The 24,519-nt window shown below is 37.5% G+C and overlaps 1 protein-coding gene across 2 annotated transcripts; it reads right to left on the bottom strand.

Annotated features, from left to right (window-relative positions):
- Positions 1 to 2,085: 2,085 nt before the first annotated feature.
- Positions 2,086 to 24,264, bottom strand: pdgfra (platelet-derived growth factor receptor, alpha polypeptide). 2 transcript variants are annotated; one of them, XM_065257152.2, is made up of 29 exons: positions 24,243 to 24,264; positions 20,337 to 20,415; positions 19,985 to 20,245; positions 19,425 to 19,676; positions 18,536 to 18,660; positions 17,549 to 17,711; positions 17,237 to 17,423; positions 17,038 to 17,153; positions 16,665 to 16,949; positions 16,271 to 16,537; positions 16,050 to 16,180; positions 15,778 to 15,946; positions 15,463 to 15,652; positions 15,193 to 15,308; positions 13,598 to 13,724; positions 13,041 to 13,237; positions 12,128 to 12,222; positions 11,394 to 11,526; positions 10,994 to 11,098; positions 10,179 to 10,289; positions 9,831 to 9,984; positions 9,224 to 9,384; positions 8,317 to 8,432; positions 7,219 to 7,341; positions 6,977 to 7,088; positions 6,769 to 6,868; positions 6,571 to 6,676; positions 4,454 to 4,692; positions 2,086 to 4,141 (listed from the first exon to the last, which is right to left on the bottom strand). In XM_065257152.2, exons 2-29 carry the CDS (start codon positions 20,392 to 20,394, stop codon positions 3,997 to 3,999), a joined length of 4,344 nt encoding a protein of 1,447 aa, XP_065113224.1. In that variant the 5' UTR covers positions 20,395 to 20,415; positions 24,243 to 24,264; the 3' UTR covers positions 2,086 to 3,996. The 2 variants fall into 2 exon arrangements, with proteins under 2 accessions (XP_065113224.1, XP_065113223.1); XM_065257151.2 differs by lacking the exon at positions 24,243 to 24,264 and adding an exon at positions 23,079 to 23,269.
- Positions 24,265 to 24,519: the final 255 nt, after the last annotated feature.

The following is a 24,519-nucleotide window of genomic DNA, read 5'->3' as shown; positions in this document are numbered from 1 at the left end:
CCTAAGTTTGTTGCATTCACATAGATTCATTACATTACCTTAGTTGAATTAGTAATTTGGTAGTTTGCTTTTGTATTTCCGTCAGTAATGATTTGCTCTCTGCCTTCTAAAATTGCTAACAACTTAGCAAGCAAACAGATGTGTCTCTAAGATGTCTGCTAAAGAGCTGTTTTACATACATTCTAAATCAAAGACTTCTTCAATATGTCTATACGACATCTTTTAGGAAACTTCCCAGAGACGTATTGCAGATGAGCAAACAATCAAAAAACAACATCTTGCAGATGTAAAAGCAGACATCAAATAGACATATCCGAGTTGTATGTGTGCCATCAACAAAATATTCACATTCTTAGAATTATCAAATTAAAATACCCAATTTGTGATAAAAAATACCAAATTTGTGATTGTTGGCACACTTTGTAGACAAAAAAATACAAAAAAACAATGCCTTCACAAGATAAAGAAGAAAAAGGGAGGCTGCTAAAGGCAGTTCAGCATTGCAAACATGGATTCAAAGCTCCAGCAAGCCAGCAGGTAAATCATAGGGAATATTTAGCAGTTTGTTACACTTTAATTCTTGTTATTAATCACTTGTCTTAGTTGCTACTAGTAATTTAAAATAATAATCATATTTTATTAAAAGCATATTAATAGTACCACCCTCAAATGTTTCAACCCCACCACTGTCACAATGGACACAGATTTGTTCTTCCTTTGGAAGCCATGTTTGTCTGTGTCTGCCTTTCTCTATTGCCAGACTGTGATCATTGATTTTTTATTTATTATGTTGCACTTCTGCTTTACGCCTGTAACGGTGTAGAGATACTCTGCCAGATTGTATTTCCTGTTTAGAGCTTAATAACACTTATATAATGTTTACGTGCCTATTCCAATGATCCCAATGTAAATTTGGACTTTCTTTAATAATTTGGTTTATTGTGTTTTTGTTCAGTCTTGAGTTTCAGAGCCAGGTGACAGATGGGACTGGTTTTAGTTCATATTTCTTGTGTTTTAATGGATTTATGTTGTATTGTTGGGGAAACTTGAATTAACGTGTGTTCAGAATTTAAATGAGAGTTTTGGGATCATTATGGAGTGTCTAGTTTAGTCCTGCATGCATGTGTGTGTTCTTCTCTGAACTCTTTAAAAAGTTATTTTTTTTACAGAAGTCAGCATCCAGGGTTTTTATTTGATGTTTGCCCCATTTGAAATAATCCGTCATACAGTGTTGACCCGCAAGCTCACTCATTGCTTCACTCACTCTCGCGCGTTCGCTTTCTCTTAACAAATGATGTCATTGCGCACTCTGGTGGCACTATCATGTTACTACCAGAGTCGTGTTACTACAATATTCTGTCTAATTAAAGCTTTAATTTTAACGTTACATTCCTCGCTACATTATACATTCTTAATACCATTTAACATATGCTGCATATATAAAGATATATAGGAAAATCTGGGACTTATTTACGTTTTGCATTTATTGTAACCGTTGCTGATTGACCAATAAATCTTCATTTAATTATGCCTGCAAAATGATCTTTTTTTATATAATAAATGTTCAAGTCACTTTACAAACAATAATAAACTACTTCAACCATGTTATACAACCAATAGAAACATTTATAAATGAACAGAGCCCTTATCTATGTGTAAACAAATTCAGTCTTCTATTGCTTTAACAATTTCTAAAATTGCTTATTAATTTAACTTCTATCAATATTTTGCCTAATTTAAATGCCTTTGTGTTCCTGTTATAAGCACAAAAGGCTTGATGATGCAATGCTGAAAGCTCATTGGCCTGGAGGGCTGCCTCTAATATTGGTTATTTATAAGAAAAGAGGCAAATCTCATTTTCTTTTTATTAATGTAAACTGTCATTTGCTTCAGTCAACTGTTATGTTATTTTAATAATTCATTTTACTAATGATTAAAGAAACCGTTAAACATCTCATTTAAATAATGGGGTTAATAAATGATGTAAACCATGAAAACCATGATTGTTTGTCTGGTTGCCAAAAGATTTTTATCTCCAATATATATAAAAAAATGTTTCAAATAAAAAGATTTTTGTCCACACAGTACATTATTCAATCTCATTTATTGAATTATAAATCTTCTGAATGTACATAGACATAATGCATTTTTTAGCAAAAGGATAACATCTGTTTAAAGGAATAACTGCCTATTACACATATTGTACCATAGAATATACTTCATACCTCTCCCGTCTGTTTATCTCTTCCACAAACATTCACTCTACTGTCTCTTTAAAATTATATCTTTTACCTTTTTTAGCACAGACAAACTTTCGATGTCTACAAACAACAAAAAAGCAGAACTAAGAAACTAATAAAAACATTTTAAAGAAGAATTTTTAAAAGTGCAATAGTTTTTTATCTCCTCTGGTCGTGGGCAGACCACTGCAGAGGGTGAAGATGGGGAGGGGGATACAGGCAGTGATATGCTGAATTTATGATATACAATGATACACATTTACAATGAACAGTGATGTATAACATCAAAATAAAAAAGGAAAAAACTTAAATGATGCTTCAAGAGTACAGGATTTGGCTGAAATGCAGGCATTTAGGTTGTAGGTAAATTTACAATGTGGTTTTTAGTTGCCTTACTTTGAGTTGACATACATTTTCACAAGCCCATAGCATGACATTATTATCTCATATATAAAATCCAATTAACAGGAAAATACAACTTACACCACACTTTGGGAGAGAATAAAACACAAACATAAACCAGTAAAATCAAATAAAAACATTACTTAGGCCAATGGCGCTTGCATAGTCAACTAATACAGTATACTAGTCTGTAGCTAATTTTACTGAATCTGAAAAGTCTTTCCCTTGTTTGTATCTAAGTATTACTGCAGTACAAGCTCTGAAAAGTAGGTAAGAGCATAAAAAACATGACAGTGAATTGATATCGCAAATGATATTGATTACGTCGGCCTAAATTATGTAATAAAATCAGCTTATTCTAGCCATTATATTAAGGATGGTGATGGTATTAAGACTTTTTGCTTAAGTCATTTTCACAGGACAATATATTGCTGTACGATTGTAACGTTGGCATAGCTTAGAAAATGATCGATACCTTATGCACAGTTAGGTAAAATCTTTGGCCAGACATTATGATGACATAAATAACATTGTATCAACATCTAAAGCTTGAAGTCACAAAATACATGCGACTCGCAGGTCAAAACACACTTGCCATTTACTTCATTTATGAGTACATCATTTTCCCCAACCCAATATTCACAAAAATATATCCAAATGGTAAAAAAATAAAATTCAAACAGTCACACTTTTTCAGACATCAACGATATATGAACAGTTACATTAAACCTTTATGTAGTTCATGGGTTTATTGCTGCTCCTTATGATACGTATCCTTCAAAACTGTGATAGTGAGGAAAATAGCAGAAGTGATCCAACCTATATGCCATGTTTGTCCCAGTTGTCCAGCCTGGTTAGAACCGTCTCTAGTGTAGTAAATGTCTGTAGTGGTTGTTTTATGGACTCATCTGGAAGGTAGCAGTGGACTGAGGCTCTTTGATATGATTACAATGATGTGCTTATATTGCTGATCGGAATGCCCATCACAACAAAGTTTCTCTCACACACACACACACACACATATATTTCAAACATACAAAAATGATACACAGAAACAACTATTTACTCCACTTCCCCTCCTCATTGGTCTTAGCTTCATTTGAGTCCATCAAGAGTGCTCATAAAGTCTTGTGCTACATTGCTCATTCCTCCCGACCTTAAGAGGGCGGTGTCTAATCCATAAAACCTGGATAGGCTCATTGATATTCATGCAGCGCAGTTTATCGTTTCAGAAGGCTCGTGAAGAATAAAAGAGTGATGGATGCATAAAGAGATCAGTCGATTTGGAATGAAATGGAGGCTGCGGGAAAACGGCAGCTTTTGTCTGTGATTGTCTCAGATTGTCATCTTTCTTTTACAGGAAACTGTCCTCCACGAGGTCTCCTGAGTCCAAGCACATCTCGTCCAGCAAGGTGATGTCCTCCAGAGTCTCTCCCTCACGCTTGGTCATAGAGCTGCTGGAGCCTGTCTCTATCGCGCTTTCATCTGATGTCTGAGAGCTATAGCACAGAGAAGAGACTTCAGTAAGTCATCATATCAATGTATTATTTTTATATATGTATGTGTGTGTACATAATAATTACATAATAATTATGCAAACACAAACTTTTATTTTGTATGCAATCAATCGCAATTCATCATTTTACAGCACTAAGTTATATTTTCTTTATATGATGACTTTATATGATTTTATGTAGAAAACAGTAAATCACAAAAAAAGGCTTTTGCTGGGTTTCCACAGACTGGGTCACATATTGTAAAATGCAACTTAAATATCCACAATCAACTGGAAGATTGCACTGGTAGGTTACCTGTGGCGATTCCTCTTGCCGTAGTCTTCATCTGATGACGGGTCGAGGTCCGGCAAAGGAATAATGTAACCGCTGTCCGAGCTGAGCCTCTGTTCATCAAAGCCACTCTCGCGATCTTTCAGTTTGCCCTGGTTCTTGTACAGCACGCCCATGTACTCATCATCATTGTCAACGCATTGCACTCGGGTCACGGCAGGGTGGTCGCTCTTTAGGAAGTCACGATTCACACGTTCATAGGACTGCACAACAATGGAAACATAAATAAAAGTTAAGTTCAACTTAAGGAATATTTCATCATTTCTGGTTGTAAATAGCACTTCATTCGACGTGACCATTCACCCCGAATCTGCAAGCGTTCTTTTACTCTAGGGCACATAAAGAACCGCATTTGCCACCACACCCCTGTGTAAGGTGCTATAACAGGAGCTAGTTATTGCCTGTGCCATGTGTCTCTGAAACAAACTGTTTTGAAGTACCAAGTGTGGTGTCTGTTTAATAGAGCAATTATGGCGAGCTGGCGGACACTAACTGGGAGCTCCCGGTCATTAGCACTGCTCGGTTATGCTTTGGCGGGGCGTTAGCCAGCTGGAGCGCTGCTGTGCTAATCTTTCTTAGTGGTCTGGGAGTGTTGGCAGTGAAGACACGGCCTCAAAGCCCGCAGTGACACACTGCATTTAAGCTAAAGGAAGTGGGAAGCCATTTCCACCATAGCTTTACTGGGGCCGTTTATTATGCCCAAAAAGAACAGACTTGGAGACAGAGCGAAAGAGAATAAATGAAACAGTAGACGAGTGAGAAGAAAAATTTCTTTTGTTTTTCTACCTTTGTTGATACTTTTTTAGTACACTCAAATGCTGTGTTGTTCAAATGCATGATTAAATGAACCTAGATAATGTTTTTTGTACATAGTTACAGTGCATTAACTCTTTCCCTGCCATTAACTCGTCAATTAATAGAAAACGCTTCCCTGCCAAGACACCGTCAATCCGTAATACTGCTATTATCCACCACGTGGTGCTTTTACCCAACTTATAAAACCTGAAAGTATCCCTTTGGGCAAACAGTTCAAACTCCGTGTATGTTTTCATTATCGCTCCGAATCTGATCTCTTTGTCCTTCACAAAAACGCAATTATCTCAGCTTTTTGCTAAAAAGTTTGTGTTTTTGAAGAAACCTACCCATATTTGAGAGGTGATAAAACAGAACAAATAAAGGTAGGATGAACCTTTTATTTTTTTGAAAGCAGGGTCTGTTCTTTTATTTTATGTTTATATATTTAAAGAAGAACATTTTCTGGAAGGCATTAAACTTTTGTGAAAATCATAAAAAAAATGCTGGCGGTGGCTGACCACCTTTTAATTCATTCCCCACCAGCTTTTTTAAAACAAATTGCCAGCCAGGATTTTTTGTGATTTCTTAAAAGTTTCACAAAATGCCTTCCAGTAAAATTTTCTTCTATAAATACATAAACATACAAATCTAAAAAATTTAAGAACAGACCCTCTGCTTTCAAACAAACAAACAAAACGAGAAAAAAAGTTGAATCTTATTTTCATTTGTTCTTTTTTTTTAATACCGCATTTTGAGCAAAAAGCTGAAATAATTGCTTTTTTGTAAAGGAATTTTGTTAGAGATCAGATTCAGAATGAAGTTCAAAACTTACAGTTTTACAATTGTTTTAAATTGATTAAATTAGTTTTTGCATCAGTTTTTTTATAAAGTTGGTAATAGCGGAATTATGGATTACCATAAAAACTAGTCAGGAAACGTCATTGGAGGGGAAATGTTTTCTTTTAAATGACAAGATAACTCGTCAATGGCGGGGAAAGAGCTAAAAGCGCTGGTGGGGAAAGAGTTAATGTGCAAGGGATTTTTTTTTATTAGCAGTATGTTTGTTTCCTGGGTTCGAACCCATTACCTTTTGTGCTGCTTATGCAATGCTCTACTATATATATATATATATATATATATATATATATATATATATATATATATATATATATATATATATATATATATATATATATATATATATATATATATATATATTTAAATATTAGCATGTAGCAGAAAGAGAAGCAACTGAAATCTTGTTTAATAAGTAGACTTGTCCTTACTCTCTTATATCCAGAGGGCAGCAGTGAGGCCACTGTCTCACTCAGGTTGTGGAAGGACGGTCTCTTCTCTGGTTCACTGTTCCAGCACTTCATCATAAGCTCATAGCTAAATATACGCAAACAACAATAACACACCAGTCAGCAATCAACATGGACTGAAGCCCAACACAGTCGCACTAACTTGGAGGTTAAACTTACACATTATTGGACGCTTGCTCTGGTTTTGTCATTCGGTATCCACTTTTGATCTTGTTGTAGAAGCTGGAATCCACAACCATACCTGGATAAGGAGTCCCTCCTATAGCAACGACAAAAAAAACATTTTTTTTAATAATATAAAATGGGTTCAACACTGTGGCGAAAACACATTAAATGGCAAATAAATGTATGATTAAATGAAACACACCAAGAGAGAAGATCTCCCACAATAAGATACCATAAGACCAGACATCACTCAGTGTAGTGTACAGGTTATCAAATATACTCTCTGGAGCCATCCACTTTACTGGAAGGAAGGTCTGTGTATGTGAGAGAGAAGATTATAAATACAATTTAAATACTCTATACTCATGATAAAAAAAATTGCACTCTCAGTAAACTAAATTTAATTTACATTGCACATATTAGGACTAAGAGAGAGGCACTCACACTTCCTTTGGAGACATAATTGTTATCGTGCATGATGTCTCTGGCCAGCCCAAAGTCACATATCTTCACTATCTTGCCTTGAGATAGCAGGACATTGCGTGCAGCCAAGTCTCTGTGTACACACTGAGAGAGAGAGAGAGAGAGAGAGAAAGAGAGAGAGAGAGAGAGAGAGAGAGAGAGAGAGAGAGAGAGAGAGAGAGAGAGAAAACAAAGAGAAGTGAGCAAGTGAGTGTGCTACAGAGAGGACTAGTTTAGTTTTTGTGCACTATATGATATTAAAATGACTTCAATTTGGTTGCTTGAAGTGGTCAAACCAGGGTTGCCAAGTCTGCGGTTTTCCCGCAGAATTAAGCTAATTTTATACTGTTGCTGCAGGCTGTTTTCATGTCCATGGGTTGAAACGACTCCAAAAATGCAATATTTAGTCCCAGAAATGCAAATTTAAGCTGATGAACCCTGGCAAAAACGCAGATTTTTACCGGAGGACACTACTTGAAACGTGATTGGGCTAGTTTTGAGTCGCAATTGGGCGGGTTTTGCTGTGAAAATCTGGCAACTCTGAGTCAAACATATTTACAGCATTTCCCCGTTTCTATTTTTCATCATCGAAAATATGTTTTCATGCCCATTTTCCCTTCCCTCAGCTCTTTCCCACTCTTTTCTCAAGGGTGGCCGAAAAATATCCATCTCTGGTAAACTCCCCGTTACCATGGACTAAATACAACAGTGTAATTAATACCTGCTGCTCACTCATATGACAACATTGTAATAACATGTAATAACACTGTAATAACAATATCTTCATGTTTTAATGCACAGCCTTTCTCCTAAATGGCCTCGGCCAACGCAAAACCAAGCGAGTTCAAACTCTCCAGTCCTGCTATATATTTAAACTGGACAGCCACAAGACCCAGGCAACCGCTTTCTCAAATACAGAAACGTGTCATTAGATCACCTCCTCTGCAATGTCCAGAATCACACAAAAGCTTAAATGTTATGTCTGGACGGATGATCCTGAACTTTATGTATGGGTGAGTTCAAAGCCAATGTTGAAATGATGGACAGTTATCCTGCAATTATGTTTGGGATTTAACTTACATTCTTAGAGGCCAGGAACTCCATCCCTCGAGCCACCTGATAGGTGAAACTGAGAAGATCCAAGGTGGTCAGACCTTCATTGGTGTCATCTGACAGAAGGTTCTCAACTTCGCTGTCTGTCGTTTACACACAAGAACAAAAAAGTAATTTTAATCGTAAGCCTAAAAATGAGTGTTTTGGTGTATAGATCTCAAGTCTCAGGAATGGTTGACAGATGCATTAAGATGTTTGTAGTACTGTACAATTACTCTCTGTAACATCTGAGTGTGCATGTGTGTCCACATCCACAATTCAAGCCAAACCAGACCACAGAAGGCCAAACCAAATTTGCAGTAAACACATTTTATACTGTATGTAGTGGCCATAGCTGTCAAACTCAAAGGCTAACACAAAAGCACCATACTGAAAAAAGTATTCCCTTTAAAGGAAAACACCACTGGTTTTCAATATTTTACTATGTTCTTACCTCAACTTAGATGAATCAATCCATCTTTTTCCATGCGTGCACTTTTAATCTTTTTGAATGTGTTAGCATTTAGCCTAGCCCCATTCATTCCTATGGCTCCAAACAAAAGTTTTATTTTGTGCCACCATACTTACTCGTATAACTAACCGTCTTTAAATAGGGAAAACATGGAAGTGTTTGGTGGATTCTAAATTCATCCCTGTTTGGATCCTAAGGAATTAATGGGGCTAGGCTAAATGCTAAGACATTCCCGAGGCACTGTACAAAGATTAAAAGTGCACGCATTGAAAAAAGATAGGTATGAATTAACTTGTCTAAGTCGAGGTAAGAACATAGAAAATATGAAAATTTGTGGTGTTTTCCTTTAAATTGTGAGATGCATTTAAAGTCTTCTGAAACCCATCTGGTAGTTTTGTTTGAGGACATTAAAGTTTTTATTACCATTAAAACTGCTGTGGGATGGTGGATGGTCATAATCTGATCTCTGAATGGAAGAGTATTTCGATGCTTCGCTCATTTCCGACATGGGGACGTATTGCATGGTGTCTGCCTGTTTCATGTCCATGTAATCGCCTTTTCCCTCGAACGACAGGATGACGTAGCTGCACATAGACGGATACAAAAATAATAATGATTCACTGAATCAAGACCCGTGGGGGAGAACATCATAATAAGAAAGACATCATAATAAGAAAGACTATGTTATATGATGCAAGATCACTTTAAGCTAACAATTCTCTCAAAGGAAAACCTGTATACTATCCACACTTTCGACTATAATATTAAATAATTCTAGTCATAAAATAGTCTGAACTGTTAAGCTACAACGTTACCCAACAAGCCTGTGAAATTTGATGTAGAACTACTTTTAACATAAAAAAAACATGTGGCAGAATCAATAATAAAATGAAATTCGTAACTACTTTACAAGGTGGCAAATTCGATTGAATTGTTCAATGTGAAATCAATGCGAATCGTAAAAAATAAAATGAACAAGCATGTTTTATCACACTACAATCATTTTGTGTACTTGTGTGCGTTTGCTGACCTCCTGCTGCTTTCATCAGCTGGGTTGATGCCAAAGATGTCTAGATCTTTTTTGCCCTTTTCTGTGTGGCGGCTGAGAAACCCATCCCTGTTCTTATGCAGGTAGTTCACCAGGTCTCCATAGAAGCAATACTCTGTGATAATGTAGATCGGGCCTGAAGGGAAACAAGAATAAGAGAACGAGAAAGAGTCAGAGAGAGTGATGATAAACTGGCGTACTCTTATCAGAGACTTGTAAAATGTCTAAAAGCATAGGGTTGAAGTTCTACGTAACACTTAACTCACAATAAAAACCCACAAACCAAAAAGACGCCACCCTAGAGTCTCAGTGTTTGTGTTTACAGTTCACCTGATTTGGTGCATGCTCCCAGCAGGTTGACAATATTTAGGTGAGGGCCCAGATGGGTCATGATTTTCAGCTCTGACATCAGCGCCTGTTTTTCACTGGAGCGTGCAGTTGCTGAGGAACCAGAAAACCGATCGCATTAAACCACTAACCAATTATCCAACACACGAATCAAAACGCTTACACAAATTCAACATAGATGCGCTTTTGATGATGATGATCTCTAAAACTGATCTTATAAAGGAATCCGAATTGGTCCAAATTGGTTAATAGGCTTTAAGTACATTATAACAGTGGCGGCCGGTGACTTCTTTTTCGAGGGCGCTCTATGCAAAGTTCATCCCAACATGTATGTAGCGTCATGTGTGTGGTTTGTAATTTCAAAATATGTGTTCTGCGCGTCGAGTGAACCTGTGTGCATCACGTGTCTTGTCAAAATAAGTGCCTGCTGCAGACGCGTCTAAAGGGTTTATGATAAAAGAGACGCTTGCGTTTGCCAGATACTTGCATAATCTCATGCGTAATCAGAGTTTACTGTTAAGGGAGTGTCTTGCGTGTATTTTGTGAACGTGAGCGTTTCTTTTATCATAAAGGTTTTGACGCGTGTGCAGCAGGCACTTATTTTGACAAAACACGTGATGCACATGGTTCGCATGACGCAACAAACACATATTTTGAAAGCACAAGCAACACACATGACACTCCGAACACATATTTTGAATTTGCGCCCCTCGAATTTGAGCAGTCACCAGCCGCCACTGCATTATAAATATATGTTAAAACCAGAACTACTAAACCTTTTTAATAGATCAACTCACGTTTAAGCATTTTTACGGCCACTTTCATAACAGGTTGAGAGCGACTCAGTCCATAAGCGGTGCCTTCCACCACCTTCCCAAATGCACCTGAACCGAGGACACGACCTGCAATACAAACACAAATATGCATAAACTCATTTGCATGCAACCAGAGGACCACAAAAACATCAGAGCGTTAGAAAGTATGCAAACACAAAGCGCTTTCTGTAACTTTCAGGATTACCAGTGGTTTCCTGTTAATACCAGATCACTCGATGCTCGAGTAAAAAACCCCAATCAGTCTATACAGTTACGCGCTTACATAAATAGGATCTGCATATTACATTGTGAAATCCGATTAGGACAGGCCCACAACAACACCGCAATCCATACAAGACAGGATCACGATGAGCTGACTCACCTAGAACAAGACCATCTCTGGGGAACTCCCAGCGGGAGTCATATGGAAGCTGCATGGGGTCCACGTAGATATACTCGTGACCATCGGGACTGACAGACTCGATCACGCGCCATCTGATCTCATAACGTGGTTTCTGTAATGCATATATACACAGAAAGAGTGATCAGATGCTCACAGATACTGGAGGACAATAGGCTTTATGCCCAGCTGCACTACTTCCTGAACTTCAGCCAGCTCCTTGTTTCCTGTCTGCCATTATTGGACAAACTGATTAATCCAGGTGTGTCTGATTATTGTTGTTGTGACTACTGAGGTCAGGCACACCTGGATTCATCAGTTTGTCCAATAATGGCAGACAGGAAAAAAGGAGCTGGCTGAAGTTCAGGAAGTAGTGCAGCTGGGCATAAAGCCTATTTCACATGCATAAAGATACACAGACAATACAGCAGCTATTAGGGGAAGAGGGTTAAAGCAGATGTCACAAATGTAAACATAAATAAGAGAGTGAATAAATGAGAGAGTGAGGAAGCATGTGGGTGAGTTAATGGGTAGAGTAAATGTCCAAGTGAATGGGTAAACGGAATATGCAAGCAATTTATCTTAACGCATTTGGCAGATGCTTTAATTCAAAGCGACGTACAGTGCATTTGAGCTATACATATGTGTGTTCCTTATTAATCGAACCAATGAGTGAGTGAGCGAGCGAGCGAGCGAGTCAATGGGTGAGTGATTACCTGTTTCCAGATAATGACCAGCACAATGAGTGAGATGATGACAATGACCAGCAGCACCAGAACAGCAGCGGCCACAGTGAGCTCCGAGTGTGGACCTGAACACACCATGAGCAGCAGTGAGGAGGATGATGGTGAAAGATGAAGGATATGATACAATACGTGTCTGTGACAAAACTGCTACACTGTATAACGAAAAACTGCACAAGACGAGTGTTTTCTATGTATATCACATAGCGTAACTAGCCGACCAAATGTGAGGTCATAATAAAAATAATGAATGACTTTACAGACAGATTGTTTGGTTTGTAGTGACTCGCATAAATCATAATAGCTGCAGAGCTACATGCGTACAATCTCGTGCGTGTTTTACATTTGATGGCTGTTTCATCATTCTCATATGCTTTATTAATCAATTTCCCAGTGTGAGCAATTCATTATTCTGTAACCGAGTTAAGTCAAACCCTGCCAACAGAAACTAAGGTAAACACATATGGATTTGTTTCTAAAGCCAGCGGATGGTACACCTGAGGAATCTATCACAGGGACACCGCGCGAGCACAGTTTACCGAAATGAGGCAAACAGATGTAAAGACTAATGTAAGGCTGAATTTGGTGCGTTTAAAACACCAGAAATATAAATACAGAGCAAAGCAAATGTTTGTGACTGTTCCTGACAGAAACTAATGGGGGAGCTGAGCAGTCAACAAACAAAACGTAACCTCAGCTTTTAAATTCAGCCCTAAATAAACTGTACACCTGGGATTCAAATCAGTTTCAAATCAGCCTCTGTTTACATTGTGAACTCATGGAACACAGTGAGACTAAAATGTCTTCAGAGAAACTGACATGTAAAATAATAGCTGGCCTTTGAAACGAAAAGAGCAGTCAGAAAGTACCGCAGGCTTCTTCTTACCGCTTGATACAAGCTTTACTTCACGCGAAACGACACCCATGTCGTTCCTGGCCAGGCAGCGTACGGCAACCGTGCTTTCGAGATGGCCGAAGATGACTTGGCTCGCGATGTTCTCGTCTTCATCCATGTGCAATTCTGCCGTGATGTCTGTGGAGTTCAACTGAAGTGGTAACCACTGAGAGGAATCGTTGGCACATCTGTGGGATTATTGCAGAACATTCAGATTGTCATTAGGCTGACTTTAAATGTAGGGATTGGTCATGTCACCTATAGTTTTTTGGACTGTTTAAACCCTTAGAGCCCTAAGGTCATTTATAGAATGTATTGTCCGTCTGGTTGTATTTTTAAAAAAAGCTTGTAAAACATCATCCCTGTTGTGCACATACAATCTACAAACATCTTTTATTTCAGGACAAGTTGGACTTATTAAATTATCTAAATATGAATCAGAGGTGCCGTTTTCAATCGTCGATGATTGATTAGGTTTCTGAGGGTTAATAAAGAGAGTAATAAAGAGTAAAAAAAGAGATCAAAGATTAAGAAGGAAATCTGCTCACTGTTTAATTTCTTTGCAGATATACCAGTCGACTTCAGGGACTGGGGTGCCGCGAGCAGTACACACCACCGCCTGACCCGCAACTGGGCCATGGTGGATATCCATCAGGTCCAAAATCACAGGAGGAACTTTAAGAGGAGAAACACAAACAGTATTTAAAAAATTTGGTATACACTGATGACCTTTAACGTTTTAAAAAGCTTTTAAAAACTTTTTTTTGGACTTAACCGAATAACATTTATTTATTTGTTTATGAAATTCATTTTATTTAGTAGACAATTTTATCTAAAGTGACTTAAAAATAAGAGCATTGGTTTTTGTCATTGAACAAATCAGGAACAAACAATAAGCGTAATATTTAACAAGGTTTTTTTTACTTTTCGATGGCAGGGATTCCCACATATGAGAAAACTTTAGCAAGGAACCCCTTTCCTAAACTATATATACATATTTTACTAAACTAAAATATTAATTGTGATATTATAAGGACAGCAAATTGTTTACAAACTTAAATAAAAAAATTTTGGTTTTGTTTTGTCTTTTATTTCTTAAAATTTCTGAAGACCCCTTGGAACCTTCTGGGGGGGCCCAGTTTAAAAATCCCTGATATATAAGATACTAAAGTATATGATATATTAGATTTTATTATATGAAATAATATAGATATACCTTATTATTATTTAATTTTACACAAAATGTAGCTTTGACTGTGTTCGTCAAGCACCACCATGTTATCCATGTTTATAAGAAAAATACTCCTAAAATATTTTGCCCTTTCTTTACTTTAAAAAAAAAAAATATTATGCTACATTTGCAACCTTTTAATTCTAGCTTAGTGTTTTTATGTTATAAATGTTATTTGTGTGCTAAATGCAATACTACTCAGCAATAACAATATCATACAAATCAGGCTTTAAAATCTTTAGCAAAAGGGTTGCAAGAATGCAAAACATAAATATAACTAGAAAATACAAAGCTCTATTTGATACTTTGAGGTCGATAATCAGCACTTTCTGAAAAATCTTTACTGACCATTTGATAAAAACTGTAAAGTGTAAAAGTAGTACACTTCCAAAAAAAATGCTCTATTTTTGCACACTAATTTTATACTTATATATAATATAATAATATACAAAAAAAATCTTTTAAGATAATCTTAACAACATCTAAGTATAATTCTCTGTGCTAATTTGAGATGCTATGGATATGAACTAAAATGTGTTAAAATGTATTTAAAACATGTATTTAGTTTCCACTTGAATCCATCTTTGTATGAAAGTTGAAAAAGCACGAAGAATCTTTAGTATATTAAGTGCAAAATTAGTGTGTGAAAATAGAGCACTTTAAGTACATTATGGAAGTGTCCTACTTTTTTGGGACCCTATTCGTGAAAAAGCTATCTACATAGCTGCACGTTGTTTAACAAAAAATGCTCCAGTTTACACCAAGAATAACATAAACAAATGTACGTAAAACAGTGAAGAGGGAGGACCTAGAGGTGCACCAAGACAACCAAACACCTTAAGTAAACACATGCAAATTAGCGTAAACACACGAATGTCAGAGTCAACCTGCAGGTAAAGAAAAAGGTCTCACCTTTAACCTGAAGGTAGAAACTGTGGCTGGTAGTCAGGTCGCCCGTTTTTGCCGTGATGGTGTAGTTCCCACTATCTTCCGATTTAGCCCTGATCAACGTCAATACGCCCTGATAACTGAACACACCACATAAAAATAAAGGGTTTGTAGTGATTTTCTAGCTTGCAATTGCTTCATTTTTAATATCGCAAATGCAATCTTCATCACAGGACTGCCGATCTCACCACAGCATTTAGATAGGGTTAGTATGACAAGTTAAGTTGTGCTAACCTGGTCTCGCCGGTTTTCAGGACGTTATTGCTGATCTCCGCAGCGACGTTACCCAGAACCGAGCCGTCCTTTAACCATGTGACCTTGGGGGCAGGGAAGGACTCTATGTTTATCCTAAACTCTCGCACCTCATCCAGCACAGCGGTCTCCATTGCATCAAACACTGGATCAATGGAGACAAACTCTCGCTCTGCAGATATAAAACATGAGATTAGGGTTTAATACATATTTGTATCTAATATCAAAATATTAACAGTATAGTCATGTATATCTAAAAATAGGTCCATGCATTAAGTGTATACACGGTCTTTGTACCATAGACAGTGATGGTTAGCTCTTTGGTTTGGCTCTCGCCGCTCATAATGTCAGTGATGGAGCAAGCATAGACTCCACTGTCTTTTGGTGAAGCGTCAGCCACGGTCAGTCTATAGTGGATCTCAAGATCTTTCTTATTCTCCTTCACTGTCTTTACCCCACGATCCGCCTAAGAGGGAGCGAGACAGTATACCATATTTATATCGACCGGAGCAACAAACCTATGAAATTTCACTGGCTCTTTTTCCTGCACTGAGTTTGAGTTTTCTCACCAGTCTTCCAGGATACTTCCAGTGGTCCTCCAACATCTCACTGCCTTTGGCAACACAGTCAACGTTGATGGTTTCACCCACCAGCAGAGACATCTTCTCTGCCTTCACATCAACCTTTAGTGAAGAGCTCCCTGAGGGAATACAAGATTTTTGATGGACCTTTAAGGGTTGTGCAATATGACCTATTAATGCATTTGACTCATATATTCACTTAATCTCACCTATCCAGCCATGAACTATATACTCCATACTGTCAATCTGCTGTCCATTAATAAGAGCCCTGCAGACATACGTCCCAGAACCGAAGAGCCCAACGAAACCTCTCTTGCTGTCATAGACATTGGGCAGAACTTGACCGGTCTCAACATGAACCAAAGAGACGCTGGTGCTGGGGTCCGTCACACGGCACGGGATTTCCATCTCATCGTGACTAGACAGCACGTGGTTTTCAAACAAGTTCATGGATGGAGCAAACGGCATATCTGGATCTGCATGTTGTAGAATCAAAGTGAAATGTTATACACCTTAACATTTCCAAAGCCAATTTCTCCACCTCTCTCTTTTTCTGCATTTGTAAACGTTTAAGAGCAGTCCATTATCAAGATCAATCCATACCTGGCACATAAATGTAGATGGTGCTCTCCTCTTCGCTGAAGGCGTAGGAGCAGCTGTACTCTCCGGTGTGAGCTGCTGTCGCATCGTCAATAGTCACAGTGGAGACAAAGAGTCCTTTCTTTTCAAACCGGGTCTCCCCATCCTCATCATTAGGGATTTGCCAGTAGAGCTCTTTCTGGCCTCGACATGTGAGTTTGAAGGTGGAGTGGAGAGACACCTCCATGGTCTCCCTCCGAGGCCACAATACCGGTGCCAGTACAGAGACTGGCAACACTGGGGTTAAAGCTGTACAAAAAAACGCATATGACCACATGAATATGCATTTGAATACAATCCACGCTTATACAGATTTGAGTTTCAGGCTTCAACCAACCTTCAACCAACAGTTTGAATGAAAATGCTGATCTCTTGGAGCCAATAGATGCAACAATCTCATAGGTTCCACTGTCCTCCTCTGTTGGATGACGGAGAACCAGAATATTCTCGTACCTTTGTGAAAAAAAGACTCAGATTGGCAAAGCGTAAAACTGTAAAACCTAAATATATACATTCACAATGTTGTGAATTTGTACCTGAGACCTTCCAGATGAGTGGTCTTGGTTGAGGTGTATCTGTTATCCAACAGTTGCCCGTCTTTAAACCACGTGACCTCTGGCTCAGGGTCAGAGTCGATGTAAATAGTAAACTCTTTTTCATCCAGGAGTGAGGCGGTCTCCAGTGGCCCAAGACCGTTGGGTATAATTTCCACAAATGAGCTATCTGAAGTCCAGAAGAAAATTACATGTTGATTGATTGTCCACCACATCTGTTCTGTTCATCATTTCTAGATCTCTCTTAACTCTTTTTACTGGTGAAAGCAGAGGTGTGTAATCTAAGGCACATACCGTGGACTACGATACTCAGGGTTTCAGACTTGGTTTGTCTAGTGACTTGGTTAGTAACAGCACACTCATAGAACCCAGTGTCTGCCACAGAGGCTTTGGGGATGTTGAGGATGTACTGCACCTTGTCTGGGAAATCTGACTTTATTATCACTGCCTCTTTGGCCTAAATAGAGATAGATAGAGAGAGAGAACAATAATAAGCACCATTGCGCACAGAATTTTTTTTTTATTGCAGATACATATACCGTAGTACCTATAAATATGATACAAAATGTCTAAGCCAGTACTGTTATTTGAATTTTTATATATCAATAGTTTTACTTTCTCCTCATGGTTTTAGAATTATTATGTTGTGTTATATATATATTATATTATTATAACACTTTTAGGATTTGACATAATAATACATATAGTATTATATAAACTGCAGTTCTGTTTTCATTGTTACCCAATTCAAAATAATCACACATCATGGGTTCTGATGCATTTTTCTGCCCCTCTTGTTTACCAGGATATAATCCGCCCTGATCATCTGCAGTTTTAAAACAATCGGTCGATGGAAAATTGCTTTTATTTGCCGATACAGATTATAGGCCAATACACTGGTGCATCCCTAATGCATATGTATATCACAGAATGAACCTTCTTGTAAACAGTAGTTTTAAAACAGTTTCCCGCACACCTTTCACCTTTATTTTCTGCACACATGTGCATTCCCGAGATCACAGAAAGACAGAGGTGAGAAACAACCATTCGTCTTGAACACTCGAAGGACATGCAAGTCGCAGGTCAAAGTACACTGTAAATTAGTGTCACTCCTTTGAGCTTTTACTTTAAAACTGATGTTTTTTCATGACTACAACTCTATCACTAGAGAGTATGTTTACAGTATTTTACAGTAGTAGTAGTAATTTACAGTATTAGCATATTTAATTTACATTAATGAGTCCAATAAAGTAAAACATAATAAATAAACAAGAGACTTGCCTGTGTTTTTGGATGCACCCACTGTTGGTAGAAAGCAGTTTCAGGTGGAGTCTCACAGGTGAGATTTAAAGTTTCTCCTTCTGACAACGACTCCATATTGGCCCTTAACTGAATGCTGAAGTCTTCTAATAAACCAGAATAATTCACAACATAAATAGTGCTGCGATTAAACACACTATTCATAATGAATTAATGCATATTATTATAATCTTAAGATGTTACTTGATGCAGGTTAAACAAACAAATAAATTCAAGACCAAAATATCCTAATCCTAAACGTAACCCGGACATTCTTTCAGTCATTTCAATGTAAACTGTACGCGTTTTTTAACCAACATATCAAGCATGATGCAATTTCATTATTTAGATTTGTACACAATAATAAAAAATAGCAGATTTTGTTGCTTTATAAAAAATACATTTTGTTGCTTTATAAAAGTATATATTTTATGCTTAATTTACATAAATCTGTTTTTATTTCACTGTAAAAAAAATTGCTGTAATTATCTAGCTTTCATGTTTAATGTTCATTTAACTTTGAACAAACTGTTGCCAGTAAATAACATAAATGTAAAATCTACAGTGAGTTACTGGCAACCAGCTTCCAGCTATACTGTATTTCTACAGAAATTATTATTTTTACAGTATCACTTTTAATACGTACTGTAGATGTTTTCTCTATTAATATTTTGCTTTATAAAAAAATCCCCTCTGTCCAACTGTGACCTAATGTTTTGCTTTGCTGAAACCTAACACTTGTGAAAACTTCAAAGAACTGATATTTAGTAAAGTAACAATTCAATCCACGCTATCTGAACAATCGAAATATGCAAATTACAATACAGGTGAAGAATATTTAATTATCTTATGCCTGTTGTGCATTACTTACCTGTCTTATTTGACACATTGTAAACGATGCTCTGCACTGCTTTGCCATTGACCTTTGTCTCACAAGCATAGGGACCTAATGCGAATGTGCCCATAAACCCAATTTTGTGGTCATAAAGAGCATAAACCTCATGACCACTTTGCAGGTTTTTAAGCATGACATCTAAATGCGGGTTTGTAGTGCGGCAGGGGATGATTGTATCATTGCCGTCTGTCTCAACAGAGGAATCGGGCACAAATGGCACCTCGGGATCTGTCGATAAGAGCAGGTCAGAAAAGTTATTCTAAACACTTTTTTGTTGACACAGGCCTTAAAATGATTGTAAATTATTTTTCAAAAGACAAAACATAACTAAAAATGAACATATGTCTTGGTGGTCATTTTATAATAAATATACATAGTTGTGCCAAGCTCTAAATTAGTTAATTGGGTAGAAATTCTGAGTGGGAGAGCCATTATATATTAATGTGGACAATTTGATGGCTTTTAATATCAAAAACGTTGAGATCCACTGAGCTATACAATTTGTTTTAACTATATATTCTCATAGAAACAAATACCTTCTACAAAAATGTAGATATCAATGATGCTCTCAGGGTCATCCTCATATGAGCAGATGTAATCACGAGTGTTATCGATCTCAGCATCAGTGATCATCAGTGTACTGTGATTTAATCCGGACCGCACATTCACATTGTTCGGTAATGGCTCAAGCCAGGTAACCGTCCTCTCTCCAAAGCAAGTGATGTTGAATTGGGAGTGAGGTTTCAGTATGAATTCTGTATTCTCTGAACTCAAAGTCGGCAAAGACTGTGTAACATCTGCAGAGAAATACATAATGTTTTTATTAATTAACAATAAAAAAAGTTAAATGAATCAGTAAGAGCTATATGTTTGCATAAAAACACATGCCTGAGAATACTCCTAGCAAGACAATCCCAAGAACGAGATGTGTCTCCAGAATTCCCATTGTCACCTAGACTGCGCGCAGCTATGGGGCAGAAAAAACATGTTATGAGTGAAGGACTGTTAAAGAAATTGGAATCATTTTCTCAAACATGATTAAGCTTTTCTGTGTCAGTTGTATGTTTCATTGTATTGATCTACACTACAGTGTGTAATATATTGTAAATGAAGAAGAACCTCAATCCAAGAATACTACAGGGCAAGCAGTCTAAAGAGACTATTTCGGAACGATTCTAAGTGCTAAGACATTAAAGAGAATTATCTTTAACGCAATGCCAACGAAGAATTAATTCTAGTTGTATGGTTACATAAAAATCCTTTCTATTTCACAAAAAACGTTACTTAGACTATAAAAAGGTAAGAAAGAAATGGTTCGTCCAATAACTTTTTTTCAGTCTTTAGGGAACCCATTCTTCTATGCTTTGAAGAAGTACTTTTTTAAGTGTGTTCATTAAATTGGCCCTAGCTGCTTTGTCAGGGGACAGCTTAGATTGCCTGGTTTAGCCATATTTCACCCCCAGGGGGAGACAGAGTACCGCGTTTCCTAAAGCGCATAGACCTCCGCAAGAAGTCATCATAAGTTATGAGTTTCATCTTTGTTCTTAATGGAGAAAAATATTACACATACTTGTAACCTTTCTAATGTTAAAACATAAGGGTAAATCAAAATAAGTAAATGATCAGTTGGACATACATTAATATTAGGATTTGCATTGCTTGCGTGTTAAATTCTTCTGATAATTCAATTCAAATGTATTTTTATAGAGATTTTTTATACCTGTGCATTGTATCAAAGCGGCTTTACAGTAAATACATATTACATACACTACAGATAACCCGCTTTTTGATTTAAAAGAGGCATTTTTGTTTAAAAGATATATAGCCTCTATTATTTCAGTCTACATTAATACACAATAAAATTTAACCAAAGCTATAGAATTCAGACCCAAACGATAGTTTTATTTAAAGGTCTGAATGTTGTCAATATAGTGTCTAAATTAGATCGCAAATACAGCGCATTCTTTGTCCAGTCGCTGGTTAGCGCTTGTTTCTAATCAGACATTCCGCGCGTCTTTGTTTTATCTCTGTCTGTCTGATCGTCGGACCCCTGGGTTCCATCAACGTTTCTGCAGACAGTCAATCCCATTTCATTTGAAGTGGTCAGCTTAGTTAATGCAAAGCCACATTATCATGAATACAATTATTTTTGGCTCCTGGCTCCATTTTTTCAGGGCAACTTATTATAAGGCACGCTTAATTTGTCTTGCAAGAAAAAATTGTTTGCAAAAATAATTGCACTGCAAGGTCTACTTCAAAGTGCTAGTAAAGAAAACGTAATCTCTGTTTTTACAGCCCAAAGTAAAATGGGGTCTGCCGTTTGCTCATCTCAGCCCTCTTAGGCTAATTATGCTTGCTGTATCCGGGGGGAGCACAGTAAGACTGTAATTAGTCCAAACTGTTTCTGGACCTTAGTTTATCCATAAGATTGTCTAGAGATCCTTGCACAAGTTCTGGAATGACAATCAAAAACATCTAAATAAAAGTGCGCGTCTTTTCAATCATTTCAAATTTCGGCAAGGGCTCTGCATGCACTTTTCTCCGCGAAACTGCACAGCAGGCGCCCACACACAGATGCGCAGCTGGCTGCCAAACACAAGCGATTGGATGCGTTTGACACTTTCGGGCAACAACTGAGTGAGTGTCCTCCAACACTCACTGTTACTTTACGCGAATTGATATGCTAAAAACTATTTCCAAGGGAGTAGAAGAAACTGATCTAAAGATAGCCTTGCGAGATGATGCATCTGGTTGCATCTGCAAACACTGCAGAGTTGGACATATCCGTGTAAATAAAAAAATTTAAAATAGGATTTGGGGGTAAATCAGATTTCTTTGTTGCACAGTCCAAAGTTTGAGCAACAGTCCATCAGTGCTTGATTTATGAGTCATCATTAAGAAACACGCCTGGGTCCAGTAGCCTACCTAAATTGCATTAAGTTAATCCAGATGTGAAAGAACTTTTCACCATTGAGAACGTTGCCCTTAAATTCGCAGCGGCAAAAAAATGTCTCCATGAACTCCATAACGATGCATTTCAAACACACACACACAAAAACTCCGTAATGCAAAATAATCCAGCATAGTATTCCAGTATGGCCTGTGAGCATCCCATTAAAAAAACATGGAGGGTGGCAAACAAATCGGAATCCAGTCTGAAATGTGTTTGCCATTAGATGCCACTCCACGGGATGAGACACCCCCAACTGCGCAGTAAGATCCAGCACAACCAGGCATTGACTTTACAGATGAAATTAGGGTTCCGTGAAAAAACCAAAATAATCCTTCTTGATGCAAAAATGAAACTGAGAAAAACTTTTCCAAGATGAGAACGAATGATGTGCCACTTTTGTGAGCGTTGTTAAAAATAAAAAAATATACTATAAAATATAATCCACGTATGATTTCAAAGTAAGCTAAATTGGATGCAGGGATGTCTACATTTTTAAAGACGGATTTTTAAACGGTATCAGAAATATATATTTTTTATAATTGGACAAATAAAAATAAGGGACAAATTTATATTTTTAATCTCAAATACTTGCAATTAGTTCTAAAAGTTTTTAAAGATCTCGTTTGTTGAAAGAAAATACAAAATAAACTAATTAAACCAATTTAAAAATACAATACCTTTTAAAATCCTTTTGTTTTTTTTGCCCTTGATAAAAGAACAACCAAAATGAATGACCAAATCTCTTGTAAAATGCTCCAACCACCCTCAGAAAAGCAGTAGTAATCCTCTCCCTTGTGCTGCGCTCCTCCGTCCTGCTCCACGCCGCTCACACAAATGCGCCTCTGCAATAGCAACCTGTAATTGATTCAATGCTACAGTCCATCCTTCCCAGAGAACTAATCATCTGGCTCAAAGTAAATAACTCTCAGGAACTGCCCCTCCTCTCCCTCTGCCCCAGGCGTCCTTTCAAAATAAGAGTCCGTGTTTTTACACTGCGCTTCCAAAGAGGAGTCGGATTTCTCTGTGCTCTGCAATTTTAAAGGAGGTGCGTAAAAGACGTTGAGTTGGGAAGAAAAGGACCATATGTTTTGTGTAAGTGTAAGGGGGCCCTTTTTGAATAAAAGGGATCTTTTGTGGGGACAATGAAGCGAAGTGACCCATTATAGGTGTTTTTATACAAACCTAGGTAGTAGGAGTTCACATCATCATGTAATCAAATATAAAATAAAGCATTTTTGGCGTGCTGTCCGAGGGGAGAATGCAAAGGTTTCATTTAGTTTCTCAAGTAACTTTGTCTGCAGGCTTTTCATGTTTAGGTTTTAGATGCTTTCCCTCGGAGATTTGTATATTGCAGCTTTTTGGCATTTGCTTTTATGCATATTAATGCATGCTGATATTTACTGTTCAACTGTATATCTGCAAAATCATTTTAATTGTTCTGATTGTTTAGTAATTTAAGTACTTGAATCCATTCTTTTATTTATTTAATGTGATTAATGTCTGTTTTTTTCCAGATGAAAAAATATTAATATTATGACAGGAGTGTATTTTGTGACACATGTGCACTGTTACTAGCACGCGCGTCAAAAGCATATGTAGAGGGCGCTCTAACACAAGAAACAAATTGATTCATTGTTGGTCTCCTTTTTCTTAAATAAATAGAGACATAACGACGAATTAAAAGCACAAATAAGAATATGCACTCAATATATATCTAAATTGTGGATTTCTGTCCCCTTAAAAAACACAATTGCCATTCTCTGCTCTCATTCACTGTTTTTTGCCCTTCGGTCATTCTTACCATACCAGCTTGCAGATAATGGCTCATTATGAATTAGTACCTAACGTGTCCCTCCACACGGTGATTCACAGCTCTTTGCGCTGATGACTGACCCGGTATGTGGTAAGCGAAGCCCCGGGGCAGACTTGGCCCCTCTGTACCCCACTCCGTTCTTCCTGCGGCAGGTTTAAAGCAGCCCGCTTTGCAACTCACCCTCGCGGAGAAACACGCATCTCCAGTTGCTCAGCACAATTATTTCCACATGTTCGTGCAGCCCGGTCGCTCAAAAGAACAGAGTCCCTTGTTCTGAAAACAAAGGACTCTAATCTGAAAAACGA

Source organism: Paramisgurnus dabryanus, chromosome 12, assembly GCF_030506205.2.
Source record: "Paramisgurnus dabryanus chromosome 12, PD_genome_1.1, whole genome shotgun sequence".
NCBI classification, from domain to species: Eukaryota; Metazoa; Chordata; class Actinopteri; order Cypriniformes; family Cobitidae; genus Paramisgurnus; species Paramisgurnus dabryanus.
This window is presented reverse-complemented; position numbering and strand designations above follow the sequence as displayed.